The sequence below is a fragment of the Microtus pennsylvanicus genome, chromosome 5 (genome assembly GCF_037038515.1).
Source record: "Microtus pennsylvanicus isolate mMicPen1 chromosome 5, mMicPen1.hap1, whole genome shotgun sequence".
NCBI lineage: Eukaryota > Metazoa > Chordata > Mammalia > Rodentia > Cricetidae > Microtus > Microtus pennsylvanicus.
This window is the reverse complement of record NC_134583.1, coordinates 12,882,329-12,907,893: the sequence shown is the minus strand read 5'-3', so window position 1 is coordinate 12,907,893 and position 25,565 is coordinate 12,882,329. Positions and strand designations below refer to the sequence as shown.

The 25,565-nt window shown below is 36.2% G+C and overlaps 1 protein-coding gene across 6 annotated transcripts in view; it reads left to right on the top strand.

The window, feature by feature from the left end:
- The window catches only part of Epha7 (EPH receptor A7), a 155,468-nt gene extending 130,346 nt beyond the window's left edge, over positions 1-25,122 (top strand). For 2 of the 6 annotated variants that reach the window (XM_075971282.1, XM_075971284.1), the window contains exons 8-17: positions 3,857-3,965; positions 4,744-4,799; positions 8,999-9,124; positions 10,043-10,228; positions 10,859-10,920; positions 12,565-12,774; positions 13,452-13,601; positions 20,323-20,516; positions 21,504-21,659; positions 22,992-25,122. In XM_075971282.1, coding sequence (XP_075827397.1) covers positions 3,857-3,965; positions 4,744-4,799; positions 8,999-9,124; positions 10,043-10,228; positions 10,859-10,920; positions 12,565-12,774; positions 13,452-13,601; positions 20,323-20,516; positions 21,504-21,659; positions 22,992-23,106 — 1,364 coding nt within the window. In that variant the 3' untranslated portion in view covers positions 23,107-25,122. Of the gene's footprint in view, positions 1-3,856; positions 3,966-4,743; positions 4,800-7,684; positions 8,514-8,998; positions 9,125-10,042; positions 10,229-10,858; positions 10,921-12,564; positions 12,775-13,451; positions 13,602-20,322; positions 20,517-21,503; positions 21,660-22,991 lie in introns of those variants that run through there. The other 4 variants (XM_075971285.1, XM_075971283.1, XM_075971287.1 and 1 more) reach the window with 2 other exon arrangements.
- The last annotated feature ends 443 nt before the right edge of the window (positions 25,123-25,565 follow it).

Sequence of the window (25,565 nt, the reverse complement as noted above, 5' to 3'; positions counted from 1 at the left end):
CTAACTCAGATTATGTGCATCTAATAGATTTCTGGAAAGAAATCTGAAGGGTAACTGGGTGGGTACTAGTTATGCTATTCATGATTTTGAGGTAGCCAAAGCTCTGTGCTTCTACCATTGTGGATTCAGAAAGAACCCTCAACTGTGTTTCTTTTATTTTCACTTTTCTCCCCCTGCCCCCTGCTTTGTTCTTAATTGGTTCAGTTTTGCCGGAGAATCTTAAATATATATGAAATATAAATGAATGTCCTGGAACTCACGACTCAGCCTGAAAATAGAACATAATCAATATGTTTTAAGCCCTTTTAACAAGTGTTTATATTTTGCAATGTAAAATAAATTTGTATTTAAAATATGTGACTGTGTTGAATATAACATACATACAGTTACATCATGAGAGTTCTTTCGCCGCAGACTGTGCACAGGACACAATGAATTCTGCTTCTGGTCACTCTTCAGCTATCCTAAGACCTCAGAATATTTCCACATTTGAGAGCTTTTGATTTCTCCTGATGGACTGCTGAGACACAACATATATCCAGTGGCTCTTGTCCTGTTTTCTGTTGACATTCTAGTAGTGTTCACATAAGATTTTAAAGAAAAGTGATTAAAGATACATTGTATTACTTTCTTTTTTCACTTTTCAAAAGTATTTAAAATAATGAAGCTTTGATAAGAACTATTTTGACTTCAGAAAATCATTATAGTTCTTTTAAATGCTAGGCTAAATTGACAAATATTCTTGGCATTAACCAAAGCTTAGTCAATTTGTTAGCTAAAATCTCTTTAAAAAATACTGTTATCTTTCTACATGAGCAACAAAAATACATATGAAATCAATCTGAACTTTCCATCATTTGCTTAGAATTGTACATGTAAAATATCACTTGAAAATGTTGCCACAATGTGCTTTAATGGGATGAATGCACTTCTTTTATCAATATCATTAATTGTGAAATATATAAGACAAAAGATAAGGATATCTATGTTTAACAGCTCTCAAGAAGCACCTAAAGCAATTGAAGTAGATATTTCAACACTGAAACAAGAAAGTGGTTTAGTATTGAGGTGTATCTCCATAGTTACCAACTGGCAACATTTTCTGAACTTCACCTCATACTTTTTAGTGCAGTGAAACACTTCAAGATTTGTTATATAGTCTTTACTTTTGAAAACTTTGAAAATGAACCTCTGTTAAGTTCTGACTTTGTAAATTGGGACAAACTATTTATTGAAATTTGAATGTTCATAAATATTTTCACTATCCCAAAAGGAAGTAGAGTTCAAAACTAAGGTGAAGTGTCAAATCCTGAGCATGAAATTAATGCTGAAATAGTATTCTGTATTGGAAACCACATTGTAATTATTATTATTAGAATTTCCTCTTCCATTAAGATGTAAAATTAGTAAAAGAATCAATCATATTTTTTAAATTTATTTAACCATTGACTTGCCAATGCCTACTGTAGTGGTTAGTGCATAGAAAGCACTCAATGAATAAGAAATGACTAGGTCACAGCAACATAGGCTCAGCTATCAGAATAATGAATAGGAAATGACTAGATCATCCCAACACCATCTAGGTTATCAGGACAAATCAGATAGAGGTGTTAGAAGTCTGAAGTCTTACCTTGTGATGTCCATATCAGATAGGTGTTAGAAGTCTGAAGTCTTACCTTGTGATATCCATATGTGTAGTTCTGAGTGCACTCCTCTTTCTCTAAATGTTGGGATAGTAATACCCAAATTAAATTTATACACACTAAGTATTATGGATAGTGCACAGTTTGAGAAGTTTCTAATTGTCTTATTATGTAACTAAAGTATTCTCAACAATGTTCTCCCAGAAACATTTTTTTTTACTCTTCAGAATATCGAAAACCCATCAGAGGTTGTCTTTATGATAAAACACAGTTTACTAGTCTCCCCTCGTTTAGCCATTAGCATAATGCCATTAGGTCTTGGAGCTTCTGGAAAACTTGATACTGCATTTATAAGGAAGTGAAAGTGTAAAGAGATAAAAATATGTTTGAAGTATGAGTCAATAATATTGGTCGCCCAGATACCCTGAAAAGATCTTGAGGACTCATAGGGATGCCTAAACTTTGAGATCTGCAGACTCAGCACGCGTGATGCTCTAAGAACTAGGTACACATAGAGATGTGTGAGGCGTTCTAGGTGCCCTCAGTCTAAGCTTAGGGGAAACGTGTGCCAAGTTCATGAATTCTGGCCATATGGTTAACTATGGAAGATTATAAGATGCAGCATTACCACCCAAGAAATGGTGATGTAACTGTGCTCAGAAGCGAGGCAGGAGGGAAGATTGTCCCTAGAAGAGGTCCCTTAGGCACTGTAAACAGAAATTAGCAGACTATCCCATATCACCTGCATTCCCGACTCCGCTTCTGCTTAGAGCACCTACTATCTTTGCAGCTTTTAAAGGTGATCTTCAGGTTATGGCCTCAAGTCATTACTTCTGAATTTTTCTCCCCTTGACATAGATGAAAATATTATTAATATAAGTCAACTATTGAAAGCTTAAAGTTTAACATTAAGTACCCACATGTAAATAAACATTCATTAATGTTGATTCATCTTTCAGTTGAGCTCAGTGTTTCCACTGGAACACTGGCCTCTGAAGCTAAGGGAAGAACTGAGTCTTAGACAAGCAGAGAATTGACCCCTTGGGACTTCTCAGTGCAAAGCATTTCTACCCTTGAGTGTGTAATTGTTTCCTTTCTCACGAGAATTACTCCATTCTGAATCTTCTCTATATATGTAAAAAGCCAGATATACACACACACAATAATGATGATGATGATGATGATGATGATGATGAAGAAGAAAATGAAAGTCATGCTTTTTTAATCATATGTCTATTAGGCTGTAACTCAGATTTAACACTTAAAGGTTATTTACCTTAAAAAAAAAATCTTTCCTGAATTGACTTATCTCTAGAGACCAATCGCCAGGTGACAAATTAAGAAGAGTATGCAATACATGTGTTCAGAAACTACCTGACTAGATATCTTTACAGCTTTTCTGTATAATATAGGAGATATCTCTTTAGTATAGGTTACAAAGGTAAGGGAAAGTTGTCAAAGGAAGATGACAAGGATAAATTTGACAAAGTACAGTTTGGGTTAGGGGTGGGGACTGCTGGCGGAGGAAAGCTAGTACTTCGTAGGTCAAACTTTATTCTTTAGAGACTCAGTCTCTTTCCACCAGCATGAAAGATATTTTCCACCATGCCTGGTATTAAAGATTCTAGTTGTTGATTATTCTAGAAGTAGCTAAACTATATGGATTTGACATTATATATAATACAACCGGGTAATTTTTGTCTGTACATTTTCATTGTATATCATGTTTACTGATTGAATCCATCTATGCTGATTATGAAAATATCCTGTGGAGAACATATACCAACTGATATAGAACCGGAAGTGATAAGCTCTTATTTTTTGAAGCTTAGGTTTCTTAAATCCCAAACTGTTTTAGAGGACATGACTCACGGGCTTATCCATGTAGATACTGTAAAGACGTACAACTGAGCTTCCAGTAATGATCTTAGAGGAGTTATTAGTATGTAACTGGAAGACTACAATTCAATAATTGTAAGACATTTTTAAAGTTGGTAAAGTTTACTTTTCATAAATATAGCTTCTCCTATCTAATCTCGCCACTTCCTTAAAATGCACAAATAACTGTTTGTTTAAATTTAAATTTGCACTGTTAATTAAAACGAATTCATTTGAAATTAGAAGTAAAGAAAATGATCTGAGTTGTTTCATGTTAAGCCTCATGTGTTCCTCCCAGCAGTACGTGGTTCTGAACATCTGTCCTCTGTCTGCAGCCACAGCAGTCTCCAGTGAGCAGAATCCTGTTATCATAATCGCTGTGGTGGCTGTAGCAGGGACCATCATCTTGGTGTTCATGGTGTTCGGCTTCATCATTGGAAGAAGGTAGAGTATGGAATTCTAGGTTTTGTTTGTTTGCTTGGTTTTGTTTGGTTTTCCAAGACAGGCTATCATTGTGTACCCCTGGGTGTTCTGAAACTCACTCTGTAGACCAAGCTGGCCTTGAACTCAGATATCTGCTTTTCTCTCCCTCCCAAGTGCCACTGCCTCACTTATGTTCTTCGTGCATTTGACATAAAATATGTTGATTACCCAAAAGTACCAACCCATTATACTTATTCTATTAGAATCTTGTTGGCAAATGTGAATACTTCTTTTCTGATATATTAGTTGGTGCATTTTTTGTACTCCCCAAATCAAAGTACACTATAAATTTGATCTCTTCCTCAGTTTAAGGTTAAGGAGTGTCATAATTAATATTAGATGAATGTGTATTGGTTACCTTCAGGTACTTTTCATAATAAATGGAGAAGAACCTTAAGGAGAAGTTAACTCTTTTAGTTGTTTTCTCAACATTTGTGAAAATCATTTAAGATTTTTGAGGTGTTCCCGTAAAAATATAAAGGCAGATGCTAATTGATAAATCTAACACCACAAACTTTAAGTTTTCTGGTCTTACACAATGACTCCATTTCCTGTGTATATTTTGATCATGTGCATTGCCACATTATTACCAAGCGGTTCAGCACTGTGGGCAAATGTATATTTGTTTATACCTCTAGCTAGCATGTTGCTACATAGCATTGCTCCTGATGCTGCACGCTAATCCATGATGCAAGATCATCCAGTAAACTTGCCACAAATTTCCTCCCCCCCCCCCAAGGCACTGTGGTTATAGCAAGGCTGACCAAGAAGGGGATGAAGAACTCTACTTTCATTGTAAGTGTTTGGCTTTTCTTTCTTTCAGTATACCCCAGTTTGAGCAGAAATCTGATTGTTTCTAAGGGCATGAGTGAATAATCCCTAATGCATCATGCTTGAAATTCTGTAATGAGCTCAAAATGTAAATCTGTTCAGAAATGTCACAGATTTTCAGAATCTTGAGCCTCTTTCACGTCACAGGTTTTGCCTTTAGCAAACCCTGCCCAGATGTTGTCATCACTGCAGCAGTCAAACATTAATGCAGCACAAACGTTTTCTAGTGGGGAGTGTCATTTGAAGGCAGTGTGGCCCCTTTCTTCCATCCAGCAAGTTCTGCTCCCAAGAATCACAGAGCCCAGGAGACTAATGATCACTAAGATATACTTCCTAGAAAACAAATAGTCTAATGCCAGGCTCTAATCCTCTGATACTTTTCTAGGAATGTGAGCTACTTGCTTCTTAAAAGCTCATGTTAGAAATCAATTCTGAAGGAGGACTATAAATCCAAGGAAAATAGGGGAAAAACATTATTTTTGTTACAAAATGAATGAATGGCAAATGGAAATAAGGGCTTTGAGAATAAATGTTAGTTCATTATAAAGGTGAATAAAAGCCTAAGAATCATATTATTTCCATTCTAGAATTAACGACATTCTTAACTCAGCGTATTATTCCTAGTTTTAAGACTTGGAGATATAGAAACCAAGTATTTTTATTCTTTTTTTATTTGCTAAACCTTCTATGACATTTGTAATACATAAAATTCCTGAAAATAATGAAATAGTTGCTTATTATATACCTAGCCATATTTTTCTTATAGTGTCTAAGAAGATACTATGATGCACCTATTCTAAAGTGTTAAGAGTGTCAAATTGGCACTCAGGAATTTTTAATCATTTTTAAATGTCCTCATAATCCTTAAGAAAAACAATGCTCAATCAAAAATGTGTGGCTCAAATTGAAATTTCACTTTACTAAATATTTGTCTTGTACATTGTTGGAGCAACAGTCACTTTGGCTTTAACTTCTTTTAAAGAGGTGGCTTTACATAGCAGTGACCCAAATTGAATGTGAAACTCTGTAAAATGCTAACACAGAAGCCAGGAAGTCATGTTCTCCACAATTGCTAAAATGAAAGGAGAGATGAGTTCATCAAGAGACTTAAGCTTCAAGTTCTCTCACTTTTATGAAACCCTTCCTAGGTTCTGGGTTGTCCCAGGTCTTTTTCTGGATATATATTGTATATGCATTCTCTTTAAGTTTACATCCCAGATTATATACAATTCAAACTTTACATACCTTGAGTCCATCTGCCTCCATGTGATTCTGTTTCCTCACTCTGGTCCTTTGACTAATTTGCCAGTATGTTCCCTGTAAAAAGGCATCATTAATGAGAATCACATAGCCAGTTTATAGGTAGAAGAGAGGGAAAGTACGTCCCCCCCCCCGCTCCTTTGTGATAGGAAAATAAATAAGTAAGACTGCCAAAACAAGGAAGAAACCATTGAAATCCATGTCCCTAAAATTTTATTTGTATTGTAAAACATGTACAAAATGAAAATATAAGACCTGGAGAAAATTGCTGGAATCTCTGGTTATACCCACACGTGCATAACTTATTGGTGCTGTTACTTAATATCATCCGACTACCAATATGTCACTTTTCACTCTTCTATTGGATTTATCTAACACGTTCTCAGATTATCAGATATATGCTAGTTTGTTTGCTTTTAACGTACAGCATGATGCCAACTTTAAACAGAAGCACAACTCACCCGAAACTTGTTGTATAGCTTTATGTTTGATTGTGACCATTCTGTTTTAATATTTTGAAGCCATTCACCTTTTCCACATTTTGCATCCAGTATTTAATCAGAAGCATTCAGAATTGAATGTCTTACTTGTTTATGTAGACAAGATGAACTTGTTGTCTATAAACAGATTCCATTTCTGGCAAAATATCTGTAGAGGTCTTGAGACATTTATCATTAATGAGAAATGTAAATGATATATCAGAACACATACACAAACACACATTCACACATACAAACACACTCTCAGACTGGACAAAACAATAGACTGGAATGTTCAGAAATTATGCAAAATTTTCCTTTAATTTAGACCATATTCTTTTAAATGAAAAATGAAATAGCAAAGTGTGCTTAACTGCTCTGTCCTATTGAACACTGTGTAGTTTTGACATTCTTTTTCCTTTGGTACCTTATCATTCCATTTGAGCCAGGCACTGGATCTCACTTTATGGCTTTATCTAAAAGACTTAGCTGTTTACACACTGGTGTCCTTTTACTCCCTTAGCACATGGGCAGTCTTCGCAGGTGCAGAGAACACCAGATTTGATTTTTACAGGAACTTGGAAGCAACCACTTAACTGTCCCTGATTTTAACAGGATATTTAATATATTCATTTGTAGCAGGTGCCCTGGCTCCCCAGGGTCCGAAGTCACACATTTTAAGATATAAATACAATGGAGGAGTTTAGTGAAGCAGTTCCCATTTACATTTTGTTTCCTCCTACCATTTCTTCTAACAATGTCTTAGGATCCAAGCTGGGTAGTATTTCATGTTCTTATGCCAAAACAGCTTTGGCCTGTCAAAATGTTTTATGACAGCTTGAATAAAGAACCGTCAGAGACCGGTTGAGATGCAGAAGGCTACTTCCGATCTAGTTTCCTTATCAAAAACAAAAGCAAACAAAAAATGAAAGAGAGAGAGAATAAAAAGGGAGAAGATGGCTCTTTCTCCACTTGCCTGACAACCTAGGAGGTTAACCTATTGTTTTCTTCCCTTCTCTCTCTCTCTTTTCCCCTCTTTCCTGTACTACTCTTTTTTCTCTTTCTATCCCCTCTCTCTCTCTTTTCTTCTTGTTTTTTTTTCATGTTCAGCTTTAGTAACAAATGAGCATCTGTCAGTTTTATAAACTGCAACAATAATTGTTTAAGACAATCAATTTTGGATAAACAATCAACTACAGCAGAATAAATCAAGATTTTTAAACCCCAATTTCCCTTTCTACATACCGCTTATTTCGTTGTTATATGTTCATTTTTTCAATCTGATCTTGATCTAATGTTATGACATAAGCACAGTTAGGCTGCAGTGTATTATATAAAGACGTTGTTCTGAGAGTAGAAAGATTCAATGGAAAGATTGTTTGGTGGCTTTGTTAAAAAAATAATAAAGACTTTTTAAGGATATAGTGTAATTTTCTTCATTGCATTAATATAACCAAATATGCCTACCTATCTTTGTCTTGAACCAAATGAGTAGATTTGGAATACTTTATTGTAACTGAATTTGATATAAAGTTGACTCAGCATTATCTGTTACCTGCATGCTTCTAGGTGCATTGAAAGATTTTAACTTTTAAGATGATACTATGTTGTTTGAATTTTGACTACCTTTTGTGAGGCATACTGGCTACCTCTTCGTATTAGCTAAGATCTTCCAAAGCCTTATAATGAAAAGTTCATATAAATCATTTCTCTTTCAAATCACTGTCATACTTGGTAACAGATCCCAGGAATATTGTAAATTTTCTAATTTACTCTGCACTTTGTATATCCAGCTTCTATTACCCTCAAGGTGAATATTAAACTATGTCTTTTGAATATTTCTCTTTGATTTTGTGATAGCAGCCCCTCATATCTTGTACTAATTTTATGTATATGTCAACAGTGGTTGGTCTTTAAAAATAAATCAAAGAAGAAGTAATATGTCTAAATGTTTTTTAATATTGCTGTCAGCGTAGTGGTCTATCTGTACATGAAATGTCTTATTTCCCCGGTGTATTAATTTGATGGATGGATTGATGGATGGATAGGTTTATCGATGTGTTTTCAAGCCCATTCCAACTCTCAGTATGGCTTGAAGTGGGCTACGGTGGCTCTCTGAATTTAATCCAATCTCCGATCCGATAGGCACAGGCACGTCAGAAATTTCGGTGGATGCCTTTGGTTGATTTACTGGAAAAGCAATTCAGTTAGTAACCTATGAGTTGGATCCTATGCTACCTATAGAAGCTTGCAGATAATACCTAGACGCCAGCAGACGGGAGTAGTCTGTTAAAACTGCTGTGAATGAGGTGATGTGGAAGCAAGGTCACTGTTCCAAGGAGCATCTGCATAATGACAGTCCTGGGCTGACTGCACAATAAGTGCTTTGCTTCATCACAGTCATGCTTTCTTACATCATTACAGTTAAATTTCCAGGCACCAAAACCTACATTGACCCTGAAACCTATGAGGACCCAAATAGAGCTGTCCATCAATTCGCCAAGGAGCTAGATGCCTCCTGTATTAAAATTGAGCGTGTGATTGGTGCAGGTAAGGCTGTTGTGGCTTCCTTATTCAGCTGTTCTCTTTAGCCAAGATCGAAAGTCATAGATCATAATGACAGCCAAATAATTATACTTCAAGTGTAGAACGCTTACATTTACCTGAACGATTGGAAGCAATGAGGCTATACTTGTTTATGAAACCTTAAAACAGAAATGGAAAGGGAGCATGTTGTAGAGTCTGAGTATATATGTTTTCAACTGCGTTCTTAAGATGCTGTGCTATTAGCTACTTCGTAGTCACTCCTGCTGTTTGACGAGAATAGCTTAGAATTTTAAACATCAGAACTTTCTTGAGTCTTGATGGAATATGCATCCCTATCTATAAAACTGCCTTTTTTCTCTTTTATTTGTAGCCATTTACCATTGTACCCTTTACATGTATGCAGAAAATGGTACATAAATTCATTAAATGCAACGCTATAAAGTTTATTTTTTTTCACCCCAAGGTGCTTATATATAGGAAGTGTAATGCGTATAAATTCCATATTTTAAAAATCTCTAATAGGTATTGTTCCTTAGCTTTTAAAAGCAATAGCAGTGGTTGCAATTTGGTAGTGTGCCCTGATGTTTTAGAGAGTAGACATTTAGGACCTAGATTGACTCTGAAAGGCAGTTTGTTAGCCTGTGAAGTGACAGCCTATGGAACACACACTTAGTGAAGCTTTACTACTGTGACTGAACAAAAGTGTGTCTCCAATTTTAATTTTGTTTCTCCCTTCATTTCATAAGCTGTTTCATTGCATATGGAAAATAACAATTCCCCATCAATTTAAATGCATTTCTTTGCACTTAGAAAAAATTGCTATATTAATTAAAACTTATTTTAAATATTTTAATCCATTGTCTTTGAAAGCATGAACCATTTCCGCAATTAAAACATGCCTGCTTGTTCTTTTTACTTCAGGAGAATTTGGAGAAGTTTGCAGTGGTCGTTTGAAACTTCCAGGGAAAAGAGATGTTGCCGTGGCCATAAAAACCCTGAAAGCTGGTTACACAGAAAAACAAAGAAGGGACTTTTTATGCGAAGCCAGCATCATGGGGCAGTTTGATCACCCAAATGTCGTCCATTTGGAAGGGGTTGTTACAAGAGGTAGACACCAGTGATACACTTCATTTATTATGTAGGATGCGCTGGAAATTACTGACCTTGCACATGTGATTAAGTATCAGATTGTGAGCATGTTGCAGTTCTAACTGATTTTTATTGGTGTATACTAATAAAGAGCAATTACTTTTGCTGCTACAGCAGAATATCATCAAAGTAAACACGGGATAGATTTGAAGAATGAATCTCAGGGCTAGGATGACTGATTGATGTTTGTATTTATCTTCAAAGGCCATAAAAAGTGATGTGGCTCCTCTACATTTTATATCATTTCACGTTCTTGTTTACTTCTTTTATTTTTGTTGCTCACAAGCTAGCAATGCAAAGGGCAGGGTGTGTCTGTGGCTTCGTGCATTGTGAACACATTCACATTTCATGTCTGTCCGAGCTTAGCCCAGCGACTAGAAACACTCCCTTCTGACCCCATCAGCGTCTCCAAAGAGGACTGTGACTTGTTGTTGTTGTTGTTGTTTGGTTTTATCTTTTGGGTTTTTTTTTGTTGTTGTTCTATTGTTTTGTTTTGTTTTGGGGTGTGCTTGGAAGAATGAGAGATTCGTAAATGTAGGTCATAGGTTGTGAAATACCATTTTCTCCTTTTCTTTGTTTTATTATTAGGGAAGCCTGTCATGATTGTGATCGAGTTCATGGAAAATGGAGCCCTAGATGCATTTCTCAGGGTGAGTTAGCCCATCATTCTCCCATGCACCTAGAGATGGGCTTGAGAGGGGTGCAAGTTGGTGAACTTTGTCGTGAAGTATGATGTGTAAATGTGTAAGTGTGTGAAATCAGAAAATTATCTTTGAAAAGTAACAACACTAGACTGGGCTAAATTAGAATATTTAATAAAATGACTTGTTAATATTGTTACTTGAAGTATAGATGATATTCCAAAGCTGTATTATTAGAATGTGTGTATACACACACACACACACACACACACATATACACACACACATACCACACAGAGGAGAGAAATTACAAGGATCCTAATTGACATGTCACCATGATATGTACAGTATCCGGTTTTCTGAAGAATCACTGGGGAAACCCACATTTTCAAACCTACATCCTCCACATAGTAAGTCTGTATCCGTTTAGAACTTAATGGTAGCCAGTTTGGTTGGGAAGGTCTCTGGACACTGCAAGCTCATACACTGTTGTGGGGTAGCTGTTCAGAGTTGTGTGTCCACCAGCAACAACCAAAGTGATGAAAGAAAGTAAAATCAGCCACTACTAATCATTCTCTTTCCTAATTTTTTCATTATTTTAATTCACAATTTGACCAGTTTTTTTGTTTTGTTTTATTTTCTACTTAGATAATACAAAATACATGTGCATTCCTTGCTTTGTGAATTCTTAGATTCTTTATTTGCATGTTTTGGCGTGTAGGGAACACTTAACCTATCAGGGTTTATTTTTTGTTTTTATTTTTGAGTTCATTCTGTCTCCCAGCCTTGGCTGAGATTTTTGCAAATAATCAAGTGGATATTTTTTATTATTATATTAATTAATTAATTTATTTATTTACTAAAGATTTCTGTCTCTTCCCCGCCACCGCCTCCCATTTCCCTCCCCCTCCTCCAATCAAGTCCCCCTCGCTCGTCACCCCAAAGAGCAATCAGGGTGGGAAGTCCAAGGACCGCCCACCTCCATCCAGGTCTAGTAAGGTGAGCATCCAAACTGCCTAGGCTCCCAGAAAGCCAGTACATGCAGTAGGATCAAAAACCCATTGCCATTGTTCTTGAGTTCTCAGTAGTCCTCATTGTCTGCTATGTTCAACAAGTCCAGTTTTATCCCAGGCTTTTTCAGACCAGGAACATGAGATGTACTCACTCATATTTGGTTTCTACCCATAAATAAAGGACATTGAGCCTATAATTAGTGATCCTAGAGAAGCTAAATAAGAAGGAGAACCCAAAGAAAAACATATAGGCATCCCCCTGAATATTAACCTTCATCAGGCGATGAAAGGAGACAGAGACCCACAATGGAGCACCGGACAGAAATCTCAAGGTCCAAATCAGGAGCAGAAGGAGAGAGAGCACGAGCAAGGGACTCAAGTGGATAATTCTTATAGCCAATTATAGTCAGTTTTCATGAAAATAACAAATGTATAGAAATAACTAGGTGTCACCGTAAGTCTATCAAATTATTGACTATTATCTTAACCAACATCTGCTATTTTCTCCACTAATTATCCATATTACACAGTAAATTAACTAAGACTTCCTATTATATGATGGTAAATTGCAAACATGCATACTTTTTTTTTCTGGTGATTTTGTTCCCGTTAAAGGACTTTTTATTTTGTCTCCCTGCAGAAACATGACGGGCAGTTCACAGTCATTCAGTTAGTAGGAATGCTGAGAGGAATCGCGGCTGGAATGAGATATTTGGCCGATATGGGATATGTTCACAGGGACCTTGCAGCTCGCAACATTCTTGTCAACAGCAATCTTGTTTGTAAAGTGTCAGATTTTGGCCTGTCCCGGGTTATAGAGGATGATCCCGAAGCTGTCTATACAACAACTGTAAGAAAACACCTATTATTGTACTTCTAATAATTAAGATAGCCCAAGCAAGCAAGAAGGACTTAATATAAAACTAATTATCAGGGGACATGCCAATTGACCTCAGCTTTTATTATTTTTCCTCTGTGGGATTTGGTATGATCATTGCAAGCTACACGTAAACCCAGAAAAGAATAATGATAGCATCACATCTTACTGGTGTTTGACAGCACTGGGCTTAAACTATATAAATATTATATAGTTAAATTCAGCAATATCTAGTTACTAGCGTGTTATCACAACAGCAGATATAATGATATTTAATAAAAGTTCCAAAAGAATGAGTATGCTAACTCATAACTTCTATGATATCAGACAGGAAGGCTTATGTGAAAATTTCCTTGAATACCCCATTTTTCACTCGAGTTTACTGGCAGCGTAGTCTAATTCATCATTATCTATTCATTAGACCCTTGCCGTGACACCACGCAAGGTCCATTAAGTACAGTTGCCTTAGAAATGAGCACATAATGAGAGCCTAATAGAAAGATTGGTAACTTTGAGTACAGAGAAGTTCAAGGTTCGCAGACCCGATGCAGCTGGGCTGTCAGCTCATGTGGAAATACTTAACATAGCTATGGTGTGCTTCTAATGCATATACTGTGCATATTTAAAGTGTCAACCTCTCTTTATAACAGGGAGGAAAAATTCCAGTAAGGTGGACTGCACCTGAAGCCATTCAATACCGGAAATTCACCTCAGCCAGTGATGTGTGGAGCTATGGGATTGTCATGTGGGAAGTAATGTCTTACGGAGAACGACCTTATTGGGACATGTCGAATCAAGATGTAGGTGACTCATTGTACAAATAAGACTCACACGTCCACATCCACTTCTAGCAAACATAGCTGGTGGCTCGTTAGGGCTACATGTCTATAAATTTATAGAAATAGATTATAAATTTTTAAAAATAGTGTCCTAGCTTACCACCATGATTAATGTTAATGATGATAATAATATATTATGAATTTGAGATTTTCTTGGTTTTATTTTGATATTTTTATTTAGAATAATTACTTTCTCATTTTATATTGTAATTCTATTGGAACAATGGGATATAAAAATGATATTTCCTCCTTATTGATGATAATGGTACCAAGGGAAGTTCTTAGAGAGTTGAGTAAAAGCACTGCAGCAGAGCGGGAATGTCCCTTGTGCCACTTAGGAAAAGAATGCCACCAACAACTGAAGTGGACCTGTATTTATTAAGGTGATAGAGACAAGGGCAAGATGAAGAATCGGCTACAGCCAAAATTCGGGTGTTTTCATTACATCAGTCACCTGTAACAAGTTCCTGTGGCTTTTAAAGTCGCATGCTGTCCACGGGGTTGCTTGTGGTGCTTCAGATCCCTGCATTAACTGAAGGATGTATGCCCAGGAAGATGGAGGCTTTTAATCATTTATAGTGTTTGGTATTTTGAATTGAGCGATAAGCTTTTTCCTGTTTTTGTTTTGTTTGAAGTGTTTCAGAGATAAAAATCTAAATGATGCTTCCTTTTGGCAGGGGCAGAGTTGCTATTATTTGACAGGTTTCAGTGTCAAAGATTTCATGGACTGTCAAAATGTGGCAAGCAAATCCTTGGGGCAGAGAAAGGGAATATTTACATCCCCAGACACTCCATAGAGTTTCATCTCTTTTGGCAGTTTCCTTTCATAGTAGTTTCAAACATAAAGGGATTGACAGGAATATGAGATGACTTAAACTCAAAGTTTACTTATCTTCCAAAAATAGCAGAAGTGGTTGGGATGGAAAAAAAATCAATTTTAAGTTTAGAAATTACCTTACTTTTTGTTTTTCTTTAAAATAAACATCATGAGTAAAGAATTGTTATAACAAAAAATATTTTTGTGGATCGAATAGCATCATAACTGGAGTGAGTTTAGTTTTGACTTCAGTGTTCAGCGCCAGCATTTTGTCTTTTACACCTTGAAGGTCCGAATTGAATTTGAGCATGGGTTTTCATAGTACAAAAGATTATCCGCATAATGAATTTATAAAGATAAATTAGTGTTAATATTCTTATTGGAGAATTCTTTGTTTTACAGTTAAGCACTGATTTATTATTTAAGCAATTATGCTTGATTTTCAATATTGAAATACTTTTTTTTTTTTTAAGAGAAAAGGTTCTCTTCTGGAATCTGGCCAAAATTTTTAGTCAATGGATAGATCTGTGTATTCCCCGCTACATGAGGGGCTTCTCTTTGTACAGGAATATCTTGCATTTCCAGAAATGCTTGTTCTAATCTACTTTTATAATTCATTCAATTGCCCTACTACTGAGTTACATATACCCCAAGAGGGTGCGTGTGGTGCTTTCCTCAGTTTTATCTGGTCAAGTACTCAGGGAAAACCACGCCCATATGTCAAGTCACCCCCAAATGTCATTGACTTTTGGGATCAAACACCAAGAACGACACACAATACAGACATGGAAACGGGAAGGGCAGCAAAGTAGTCAGTGGTTCTGGTAGCTGTCTGATGCTTGCCTTTACTCTGGCCAGAGAAGGAAAACAATAGGGGACAAGAAAATAGGTCCATACGTGGCTAAACATAGTTGAGCAGTTTATCACTTCATAAGCATTTCAATAACCATTTTTTATTTTCAGATACCTGTAATTTTCTGGAATTTCAATGCAATGGAAGCAGGTTAACATGTGTTAATGAAACCAAAAGATTAAGCTTTCCCAGTACATTTCCAACTTTCATTTTTCAGAAAGTATGTAGTTATTCAGCAGTTTTATTTAATGGCCTTTCAAAGAAAACTCATGTGTTTAGAGGTGATATAAGGAAAATTGCAAAGTTTGAAATCATTCTCTTGGTCTTCATAGAAGCTGTCTTTTAACTGGACTTATTCTTGGTTGGTCAAAATGAAATACTTGTTTTCAACTGATGAAATTTTAATATTACTCTATAGTACTTTTTATTATTACTTTTTAAATCCTTCTCATTTTAATTGTTTGGATGGGAGTATACTATACATTTTTCCGCACTCTCCTTTCCTCCTCCCCTCTCCCCTTCCCCCCTTCTCCCTGACTTCCATGCTCCAAGTTTACTCAGGAGATCTTGTCCTTTTTCACCTTCTTAGGTCATGCTGTACCCTATTTTGAGTTAACATTGACCTGTCACCAACAGGCCTATGATATTTCTTCTCTTAACTCTGATGGTCATACTGTAGTAATAAGGGACACCACAGTGTGAATTTTATATATGAGTAGTATCGGTAGTGTACACCAAAGAGGTCATCACTGTTTGAGGAGTGAGGGCAGATGTGTGCACGCAAACCCAACAGGCTTCTGGGAGTTTCAGGAAGTATGTTTTCAGTAAATTCACAGAACTCATAGGCCACTTAATCCGTATGCTTCCTTCTTTCCACAAATATATTCATGGGGAAAAAACACTCTTAGTCTTCCCACTGGAAATGTAAAATATTTTATAGCTCCATGGACTCCGATCAGATCACCTACATCCAATTCTGTCTTCCCTAACAACTATGGGATTTGAACAGTTTATGTTCTGCAAATTCTTTTCTTCTAAAGTCAGTACAATAATCGTATTTGCTTAAGATGGTTTCTTTAACAATAAAAACTCCATGTAAATCATTTAGTGGAAATTGATATATATTCACTATAATTGTTAGCTGTGTCTTTAACTGGTAAGCTAATGAAATAAAAACTTCAGAATGCAGAACATCAGTATCAACAAGGCGCATGATTTTGTCTCATGGCCAAAAGATAAAACTTGAATCCTGCCAAGGTGCCCTAAATGGAGAGGCATTCCCAGAGAGAGCATCTGGTACTCCAAGAGTAGTGGCCAGCATTGTCAATGGGAACTTCCGGGTCCCAAATGAGGTCTCATGCTAGGACGTATTGAAGTTTTATGTTCTGCTACCACTGTTCTGGATACATAGCCCACTATGTCTTTAAACATTCAAAGCTGCTTTGTTTCCTCCTGAGGTCACTAATTTTCTCTAGTGCCACGTTAGAATTTGTAAGTTTCTAGAGTGCAATGGAATATATACAAAAGTTCATTAACGCTTTCCTTCCAGTAAGGAATTTAATGGTACTTGCTTCCTTGGCACAAACTTCTAAACATACATGGGATCCTAAGCTCGAGAATCCTAGAAGGCATCGTGAAAGTTTGGAGCCCTGTTGAACAGTTGGGTACCAGAAAGATCATGAAAAGAATTTTCTTTTAAAAGATGATTTTTGAACATAAGGATAATTCTTCCTACATTATTCCTCTGAGGCAACCTAAAGAAGTGCATATGGGGAGACCAATTAGGAAGTGGAGGAAATGATGAGAACTGACATCATGCTATAGATATAGATATGGAAGTGACATTTTTTCAAATTAGAAAAATATTATATGTGTTCTGTATATGCAACCTCAGCCATATGGGAAGTCACTCTTTCCAGTGGGAAAAATATCTTCCCAAGTATTTGTTACATTATCATTTTAGTGCATAAAACTTTGGAAGTTATTTACATTTCATGAGCTTTGCCATTATTTAAATCACTTAGCCGAGATTTCCAAAAGTATGTTTACTTTTCTCCAAAGTCTTTTCCACACAACACTCGGATCCAAGAACAACATTGTTACTTGAATGTTAGATAACATTTTGTTATAGCCCAGTCACTAATTGCACTTCTTGCTCTTAAAGAGGACCTGGGTTCAATTCCAAGTACATATTTCTCACAACTCTCTATATCTTTGGTTCCAGGGGATCCAACACCCTTTTTGGTCCTTGTGGGTATTAGGCATACACATGTTACTCATACATACATGCAGGCATAACACCCATATGCCTAAAATAAAAAAAGAAATAAAACTTTAAAATACGATTCTATGTGTATATGTACATATGTTTGCTATATATACACATAGGTGCAATCTGTGTAGAGATATGATTTCTGTGTGCTTGCCTGTGGGATAAATAGCATGATAGAGATGTACTATTGAGGAATGTTTTCAGTGATATGTACTTAGGTATTGGGATCATCAACTCTCATGTAGCCTTTGTGTGCTCATAATCACTGGTTAATAATGTTTTCCCCTTATTGTTGTTCAAAACCTAACAGCACTCTCAGAAACAAATAAGACTTTGTGAAGACTTAACGCTGTTACTATAATCGTATACTACAGGAAGTGAGCAGTTATTTTCTTAGTACTTAACATATGCTGTTTCAGGACTTAGAACCATGAAAATGTGTTAACTAATTGTCTGTGCAAAGTGAAGAAATTAGAGCGCCATGCTCAGCTTTCTGACTGGGACAACTCAAAATGCCATTGGATAAAACAGGAAAAGACTGAGGGGGACGTGATATGTTCAATTTTAAACTAATAGATTGTGATATACACATGAAAACTGTGGCCAGATATTTGTAGTAAACCATTGAAATGCAAACAGCTCTGCAATTTGAAAAGATTTGGTACTAGAAAATTTTAACTAACACTTTTTAAAATTTGACTTATTAAGTTTATCTATTTACCTTATAATAGACTCATGCATATTTCTCTTAAATGACAAAATGGACTCATGTTTGTTTTTTCATCAATAATAGATTTTTCTCCCAAAAGTATTGTTTCTAGAAAAATCAATTATATTTACTCTCTAATTTCCATTTGTATTAGTGACCTATGTCTTAAAGATTGCATACATCGTGTGGACAAGTGTCCCTAAATAGTTAATTAGTATTTATAAAGTCAGTGCTTTGCTTGATTATTTTCTTAAAAAAAAGCTAAAGGTCACTTTTCCAGAAACTCATTTTTCTTACATTTTAAATTTTATTGGGGGATTGTAATATATTTACAACATTTATCCCTTTTCTTTTCTTCTTCCAAACCCTCTGTATACATCTCCACACTCTCTTTTACATCCATGGCTTCTTTTTATCAGTTGTTATTACATACACATATATTCCTCAATACTTGTATATATTTTTTCAGGGCCGACACTTTGGTAGTGGACAAACAATTGATGTGCTCTTTTCTGAAGAAAGCGACCTCTTCCACTCTTAGCATCCCTGACTTGCCTATAGTTCTTTGTGTAGGTTTGCGGACTCATATGCTTTTGCCCATCTACTATGGCATGTTCATTGGTGTTTTACTTATTCAGTTCTGATTGAGAAGTAATGTTGGAAAGACTTTATATGTGTGAGTACTACATTTCTGGGAGAGACAGTCTCACAGCAACTCCCTGATCCTCTGTCTTTTCCAGCCTTTCTTACCCCTCTCCCGCAAGGTTCCCTGAGCGTTAGCTATGGGAGTGTTTTATCGATGTATCCTTTGTGACTAGGCTGCACGATTCTGCATTTTGATTTGTTCTAATTTAATAGAGTGGTCTCTTTTGCAAAAATAAGTTATGGTTATTGGAGGAGAACCTGCAACTACTAATTTACTAAACCAACATAATCCCTAAAGACAATCTATAGACATGCAGCTTTTACATCCACAGATTTTCTTAAGTGTTCATGCTGTCCTGTTAGCCAGTGTCAAGGTCCTGTATTTTTCCTTGAGTAATATTATTATTTTTAAAGCCCTTATTGGTATTGCTTCCCTTCCTATTATCTTCCCCATGTTATTCAAATTATTAATAACTTTAGATTTTAAGATTGTTTTTCCTTTCCATATATCTAAGGACCTTGGCAATAAGAAATTTAAGCTCTCTAATATCTTTACAGAAATGTTTATACAAACCTATTTTATATTTTTAATTAATATTCAAACTTAATGCAATAATTCCCCTGGATGTTTTTATACATAAATTGTCCATGGTAAAAAACAAAATTTAAACCAGCACAGTGAATCATTAAGCCTTGACTAAAAGCTCTTCTTGGTTTTCCACTATAAAGCTTTCTCTATGCTCATTACTTTCCACCTTCTGCTGTCAGGTAGGTGAATGTGGAGGTAGGAAGGAGTCCAACCGCCTTGCAGGGACCAGAGCAAACTGTGTCCAACAAACTCCTGCTTCTCATTTAGAGTAACCTACACAGTTGTTAAAAGGCTAGTGTGTTTGATAGTATGTCCTGACACGGCACATTTACATGATATAATCTCTTGTTCTAACAGTGTCTCCTGCTCTCCTCAAAAAAGGGAACTCTTTAGCTTCCTTTCAGTTACTCAATTTTTTTTCCACTTTCATTATCTTCTACTTCGATGCACATGTGTATTCTTACAGCTATATTCAGCTGAGAGCGTTCCATAACATGTTCCCTTCGAAAACCTCTGGGGTGGCATTAAAAATATTTCCATCTCTTACACCCTGGGTGAACTCGATTGTCGTTCCCTGTTGCTGACTTAACTAGGAAATGTCATCATATCCTGCACCTCGTGGACCACATCATAGCGTGCTCAATATATTCATGACTGTTTTGGAAAGAAAAAAGATTTTTTTTTGTAAGCAATATGTCTCACTCTTATCTGGATAAATCATTTTGCCTTCCGAGCAGTTCATTTCACTGTAATGGAAGCTCAGTTGGTAATATCTTTCATGTCCTTCTGGCTATCAGGTCATAAAAGCAATAGAAGAAGGCTATCGTTTACCAGCGCCCATGGACTGCCCGGCTGGACTTCACCAGCTAATGCTGGATTGTTGGCAGAAAGAACGGGCAGAAAGGCCAAAGTTTGAACAAATAGTCGGAATTCTAGACAAAATGATTCGAAACCCAAGTAGTCTGAAAACGCCCCTGGGGACTTGTAGTAGGTAAGAAATCTCTAGTGAGATGGAACTGAATAAAATTAAAATATCTGCTTACACCATTTGCTTCCTCAGCTTGGCCCCAAGGCAAACTGACGTCTATGTTCAACCATAAATCCAGACGAAAATGTTATGTTACAAGGCTTTATTGGCTTTTATTTTCATATGTTTTACCTTAATTAGTATTTCAAGAAATCCATGCATTGTTACTAGATTTCCATTTTCTTAGGACTTATGATAACACCAGTTGTCTTTCTCAGAAAATCTTCTGTGCTTCCTAGGTTTTGTGACCAGGCTGGGGTACGTGATTTCAAGCCTGGATTATTGTTGCCTTGCTTTTACCATGTTGCTCTAGCTTGGCATATTCTTATATTCTAATTTATTATTTTGTGTTGTTTTCTGATAAAATGCTTCAGTAGAATTAGAAATTATAAAAAGTAACTCAGCATATGCCATGCTAGCTGCCCATTAGGAAGAGCCCCTTCCCTTACAGCACACGGCACCACAGGGCATTTTCAGGTAAGCTTGCTGCTGTGGGCTGCGCTTGCAGGGGCCTATTATCTTCATGGGACACCCAGTATGTCATCAAAACGGAGGATTTTTAATGCTCTGAATAGCACTGTGGTGGCCTGGCTAAGTTAGGATATGCCAGATATACTTCCTTTACTCTCAGCCACTTGTAAAAAAAGCCAGAGAACAAATGTGGTTCTTCCAAGAATCTTCACTGATAGCGTTTATGAGCGTGTGGCAGACACGGCCCAGTGAGCGCACGCATCTAATTAAATTTTAAATTCAGGTATTTGTCGTTTCCGGATAACTTACTTGGTTTGGGTTATTATATAGATCAATTCAACCATCTGGCTTCATTTTCTACTCCTCCCCCCCCCCCCAAACACACACACATACTTTGGTTTGTTTGTTTTTGTATTACAAGGATCTCATCTCTTTGGTAATTTCTGAGAATGTTTGCCTCTGTGTTCTCTTCTTACCTAGGCCCATAAGCCCCCTTCTGGATCAGAGCACTCCGGACTTCACTGCCTTCTGTTCGGTTGGAGAATGGCTGCAAGCTATTAAGATGGAAAGGTATAAGGATAACTTCACAGCAGCCGGATATAACTCACTGGAGTCAGTGGCCAGGATGACTATTGAGTAAGTATCAACTTGTTAGATTGTATTTAAGAATTGATTAGGTACAGTCCCCATCCATATACTAGATTATCCTCTTTATTGTAAAAGTCTATAGATTACAAAATCAGAGGGACAAGGCATTTCTTTTAAAAATGCTCATATTTCTATAGTGCTTTAAACATAAATTATTTTCTAGATGGCATATTAACCATTTCGTGAAATCAGTTGTCAACATGCCAATTTTGTAAATGAAAGGTCAGAAAATTTAAATATCCTTTGCAGTCACTCCGTAAGAGTTTGACGTGTGATTTGTCTCCGTTGCCAGTGTTCTGGGCCATGCACAGTGGACTTACTATATCATCCATGTCCCTATTTACTGGGGAGTAGTTCTGCAATCACCTTTAAAATTTCTATGAACATGGAAGTAGGAAGAACTAAGTTTTCCTTTCTAGCTTATCACTGAATAAACAGTCTTCAGAACTCTCCGGAAGAACTCACAGCCTAGCAACCAAATACTCTTTCATAGTCCAGAAATGGCATGCATGTGAACTTCAGTATACCCACACTGTTCCTTCCATTTTCTTCTAACAGCCATGCTGATAATGCTGACACGTTTATGCCTGGATTTCCAAATTCATTCTTATTTCTGTAAATCGGTGCTTTCTAAAGAACCTGGCATACAATACAGTAGTATTGTATCACTGTACCATTTCAGCTGCTTGTAAACATCTAACATCAACCTTCCTATCTGTTAGGAAAGACAAAAGGATAAACAGTTATGTTTAGCTTACTGCACATTTAAACCGCGACTCTAGCATTGTACATGGACGTAACAGTTCTATTTTTACTGTTGAACTGAAGGAAAGTGATTGAGGATGCAGCTAGGAATGCATCCTCAGAATTTCAGAGTTCCAGTCACTGTACATTATTGTGTAACATTGATTTCTGAGCTTTAGACGAGGTTCCAGCAAATATTTCCATTACCGGAACACCCCATTTTTTTACCCAGTAAAATAATTTAAAACTTTCAGTATTCCCGGCAACATTTAATTACCTTTTACATTGATAATAGCATCTTAAGGCTGAAATAATTTTTATGTAAAATTTCAGATTCGTTAAAAAGCAACAATATGGTAAATTAAAAGACAGACTTGTTGATACAATTTTTTTTCAAAGGAGACTGCCCAAACAGATCAACGTATGATCTTTGGAGAAGAACTGTAGTATCCAAGAATACTGTTAGTATCTTTTAACCTAAAGTATACAAAAAACTTTACTGATAGTTGAATGAACCTCTAGGATATTATTGGTTGTTTGTAATATGTCTAATAAGCCTGCACTTGTCTTTTCCAGTGATGTGATGAGTTTAGGGATCACACTGGTTGGCCATCAAAAGAAGATCATGAGCAGCATCCAGACTATGCGAGCTCAAATGCTGCATTTACATGGAACAGGCATCCAAGTGTGACATGCAGGTCTCCCTCGTGTGGAGCTTCAGACTGCAGGAGAACTGTTCTGGCCTTCAGTATATGCATAGAATGCTGCTAGAAGACAGTTGATATACTGAGTCCTTCCTACAATAAAGAGAAGATTTTAGAAGCACCTACAGACTTGAACTCCTAAGTGCCACCAGATTATACAAAAAAGGGAATTTAGGATCCACCGCTGGTGGCCAGGAACACAGCAGTGACAATAAACAAAGTACTACCTGAAAAACATCCCAACACCTTGAGCTCTCGAACCTCCTTTTTATCTTATAGACTTTTTAAAATGTACATAAAGAATTTAAGAAAGAATATATTTGTCAAATAAAAATCATGATCTTATTGTTAAAATCAATGAACTATTTTCCTTAAATATGTGATTTCAGGCTCTTCTTTTCCAGAACCATCTGTGTTTAATCTGCATAAGGACTTTGTTTTAGAAAGTTATTTGTAGCTTTGGACCTTTTTAGTGTTAAATTTATGACACGTTACTACACTGGGTACCTTTGAAAGAATCTCAAAAACAAAATTACGCGCATAGTTGAGGATATGACTTTGTCATTCATGGCTTTGGTATCCTTGCTGCGCCATTTTGTTCTGTTGAACCAGTGATGTTTTGATATTGTTTGCTGATTGGCAGGTAGTTCAAAATTGCAAGTTGCCAAGAGCTCTGATATTTTTTAGCAGGATTTTTTTTTTAAATCAGACAACATACTAACTTTTCAATGAAAGAAAAAAAGCAATAATTATCCATAAATACTATAAGGCACTTTTAACACATTGTTTATAGAGTGATTTACTAGACAGAATTTAATAAAAATGTCAAATTCTAGGTTTATGAGTATAAGACAGAAGACTGAGGCTTCATTGGAAGATGCTGGTGAAGCTGGGTCTGCAGGCCGGAGTTCCCCAGCATTAGCAAAAACCCGGTCCAAGCACATCCAGAGTTTTCAGTCTTGTGACATTAAGAAATTTAGGAGTTGACCTATATTTTGTATTCTTTCTTGTTGAACGCAGTCCAAATACAAAAGTAAAGAATTCAGTCGTCTATTGTTACTCTGCAGCAAGATCAAAGGGGCAGTTCACTTCTCACCACTCAAAGACAAATTTACCACATAACTTCAGTGAGAAGCAAAGCAGGTATTTTATGTATGAACACACAAATACACACAACACACAAAACACAAAACTCTTTTAGATCAAAACTCTTTTACCACAGAAGGAAGAAGTAAAGGGTCTGGCTTTTCTGTTTCCACTTATTTATTAAACCATATTCTTTGGTTACTGTGTTAGAATTTCATAAGCAATAATTAAATGTGTCTTTATAGATATTTCAGGAATGTATACATATTTGAGTAATGTTTTCAAAAGTTACAAAGAATCATGAACTACCCCAAACCGAACTGTTGTACTTCCAAAGAAAATTGGGCTGTTTAGAATGATTTTCGTAGCAAAAGATCCCAGGGATCGGTCCTAATTGGTGTTGTTTGCTAATGTGGACAGCCGCAAACTAACAGACAAACAGGTAACAAGCAAAATCTGTAAATGTTCCTTTGTAAAACTTGTAAATTTTATTTCTACCGTCTTGTTTTGTATGCACATTTCTCGGTAGTGGCTCTGAGTACATTGAAAATGCACTATATTTTTCTATTTTACTTGCAGAGCTTCACAAAGAAACAGGTATTTTCAGTGCTACATAATGTGTTCTCCCACATGTAGGACCAAAGATGGCTATAGAAAACTTAAATGGATTGCTTCCCAAACCCCTCCCCACCCGTTTTTCTTTTTAAAATCACTGTACAGTGTTATTTGATATTTTAATTTATTTTTTGATTGAGTAGAAAAACTCATTTTAATTTCACTAAGATGTTTTTTTCGTCCCTAAGGAAAAAATAATAATCTGTAAAAATAGTTTTAATTAGCATAATCCAGTCACCTAGACACTTCCATTTGTAATCTTTGTAATAGACTGTAAATATATTTTTGGAACTATAACACAATGTGCTTGAGGGTTATTTTTCAGTGTCTGCAGTGTATACAAGTGTTTATACTCAGTACAGCACTTTACAATTCTAATCAGTAGCTTTGGCCTTCGTGCGAATGAGTGAGAGGTTGAGCGAGTGTTCTCTAATTCCGCTTGGATTCTAGACTCACTAATAATGAAGTTCTTTTCTTGTTCATAGCTTAAGGTGCTTATTTTTTCTATTAAGATTAAATTAACAAAAAGCCATTCTAGAAATAGAAGACACAGTATGGTACATGCAGACGGAATCTTTCCTGCTTTTTCTAGTAATAGATTTATAGTTGAGTAGACTTTCTTGAGTAGAAGGGCAGAATAAAAGGTTTTTTTTTTCAGTTTTTTTTTTCCAAAAATAACTTTTTTCTTCAGCAATATACCTCATCTGCCTTAAATTTTTTACAGCTCTTTACAGGGAAAGGGGAG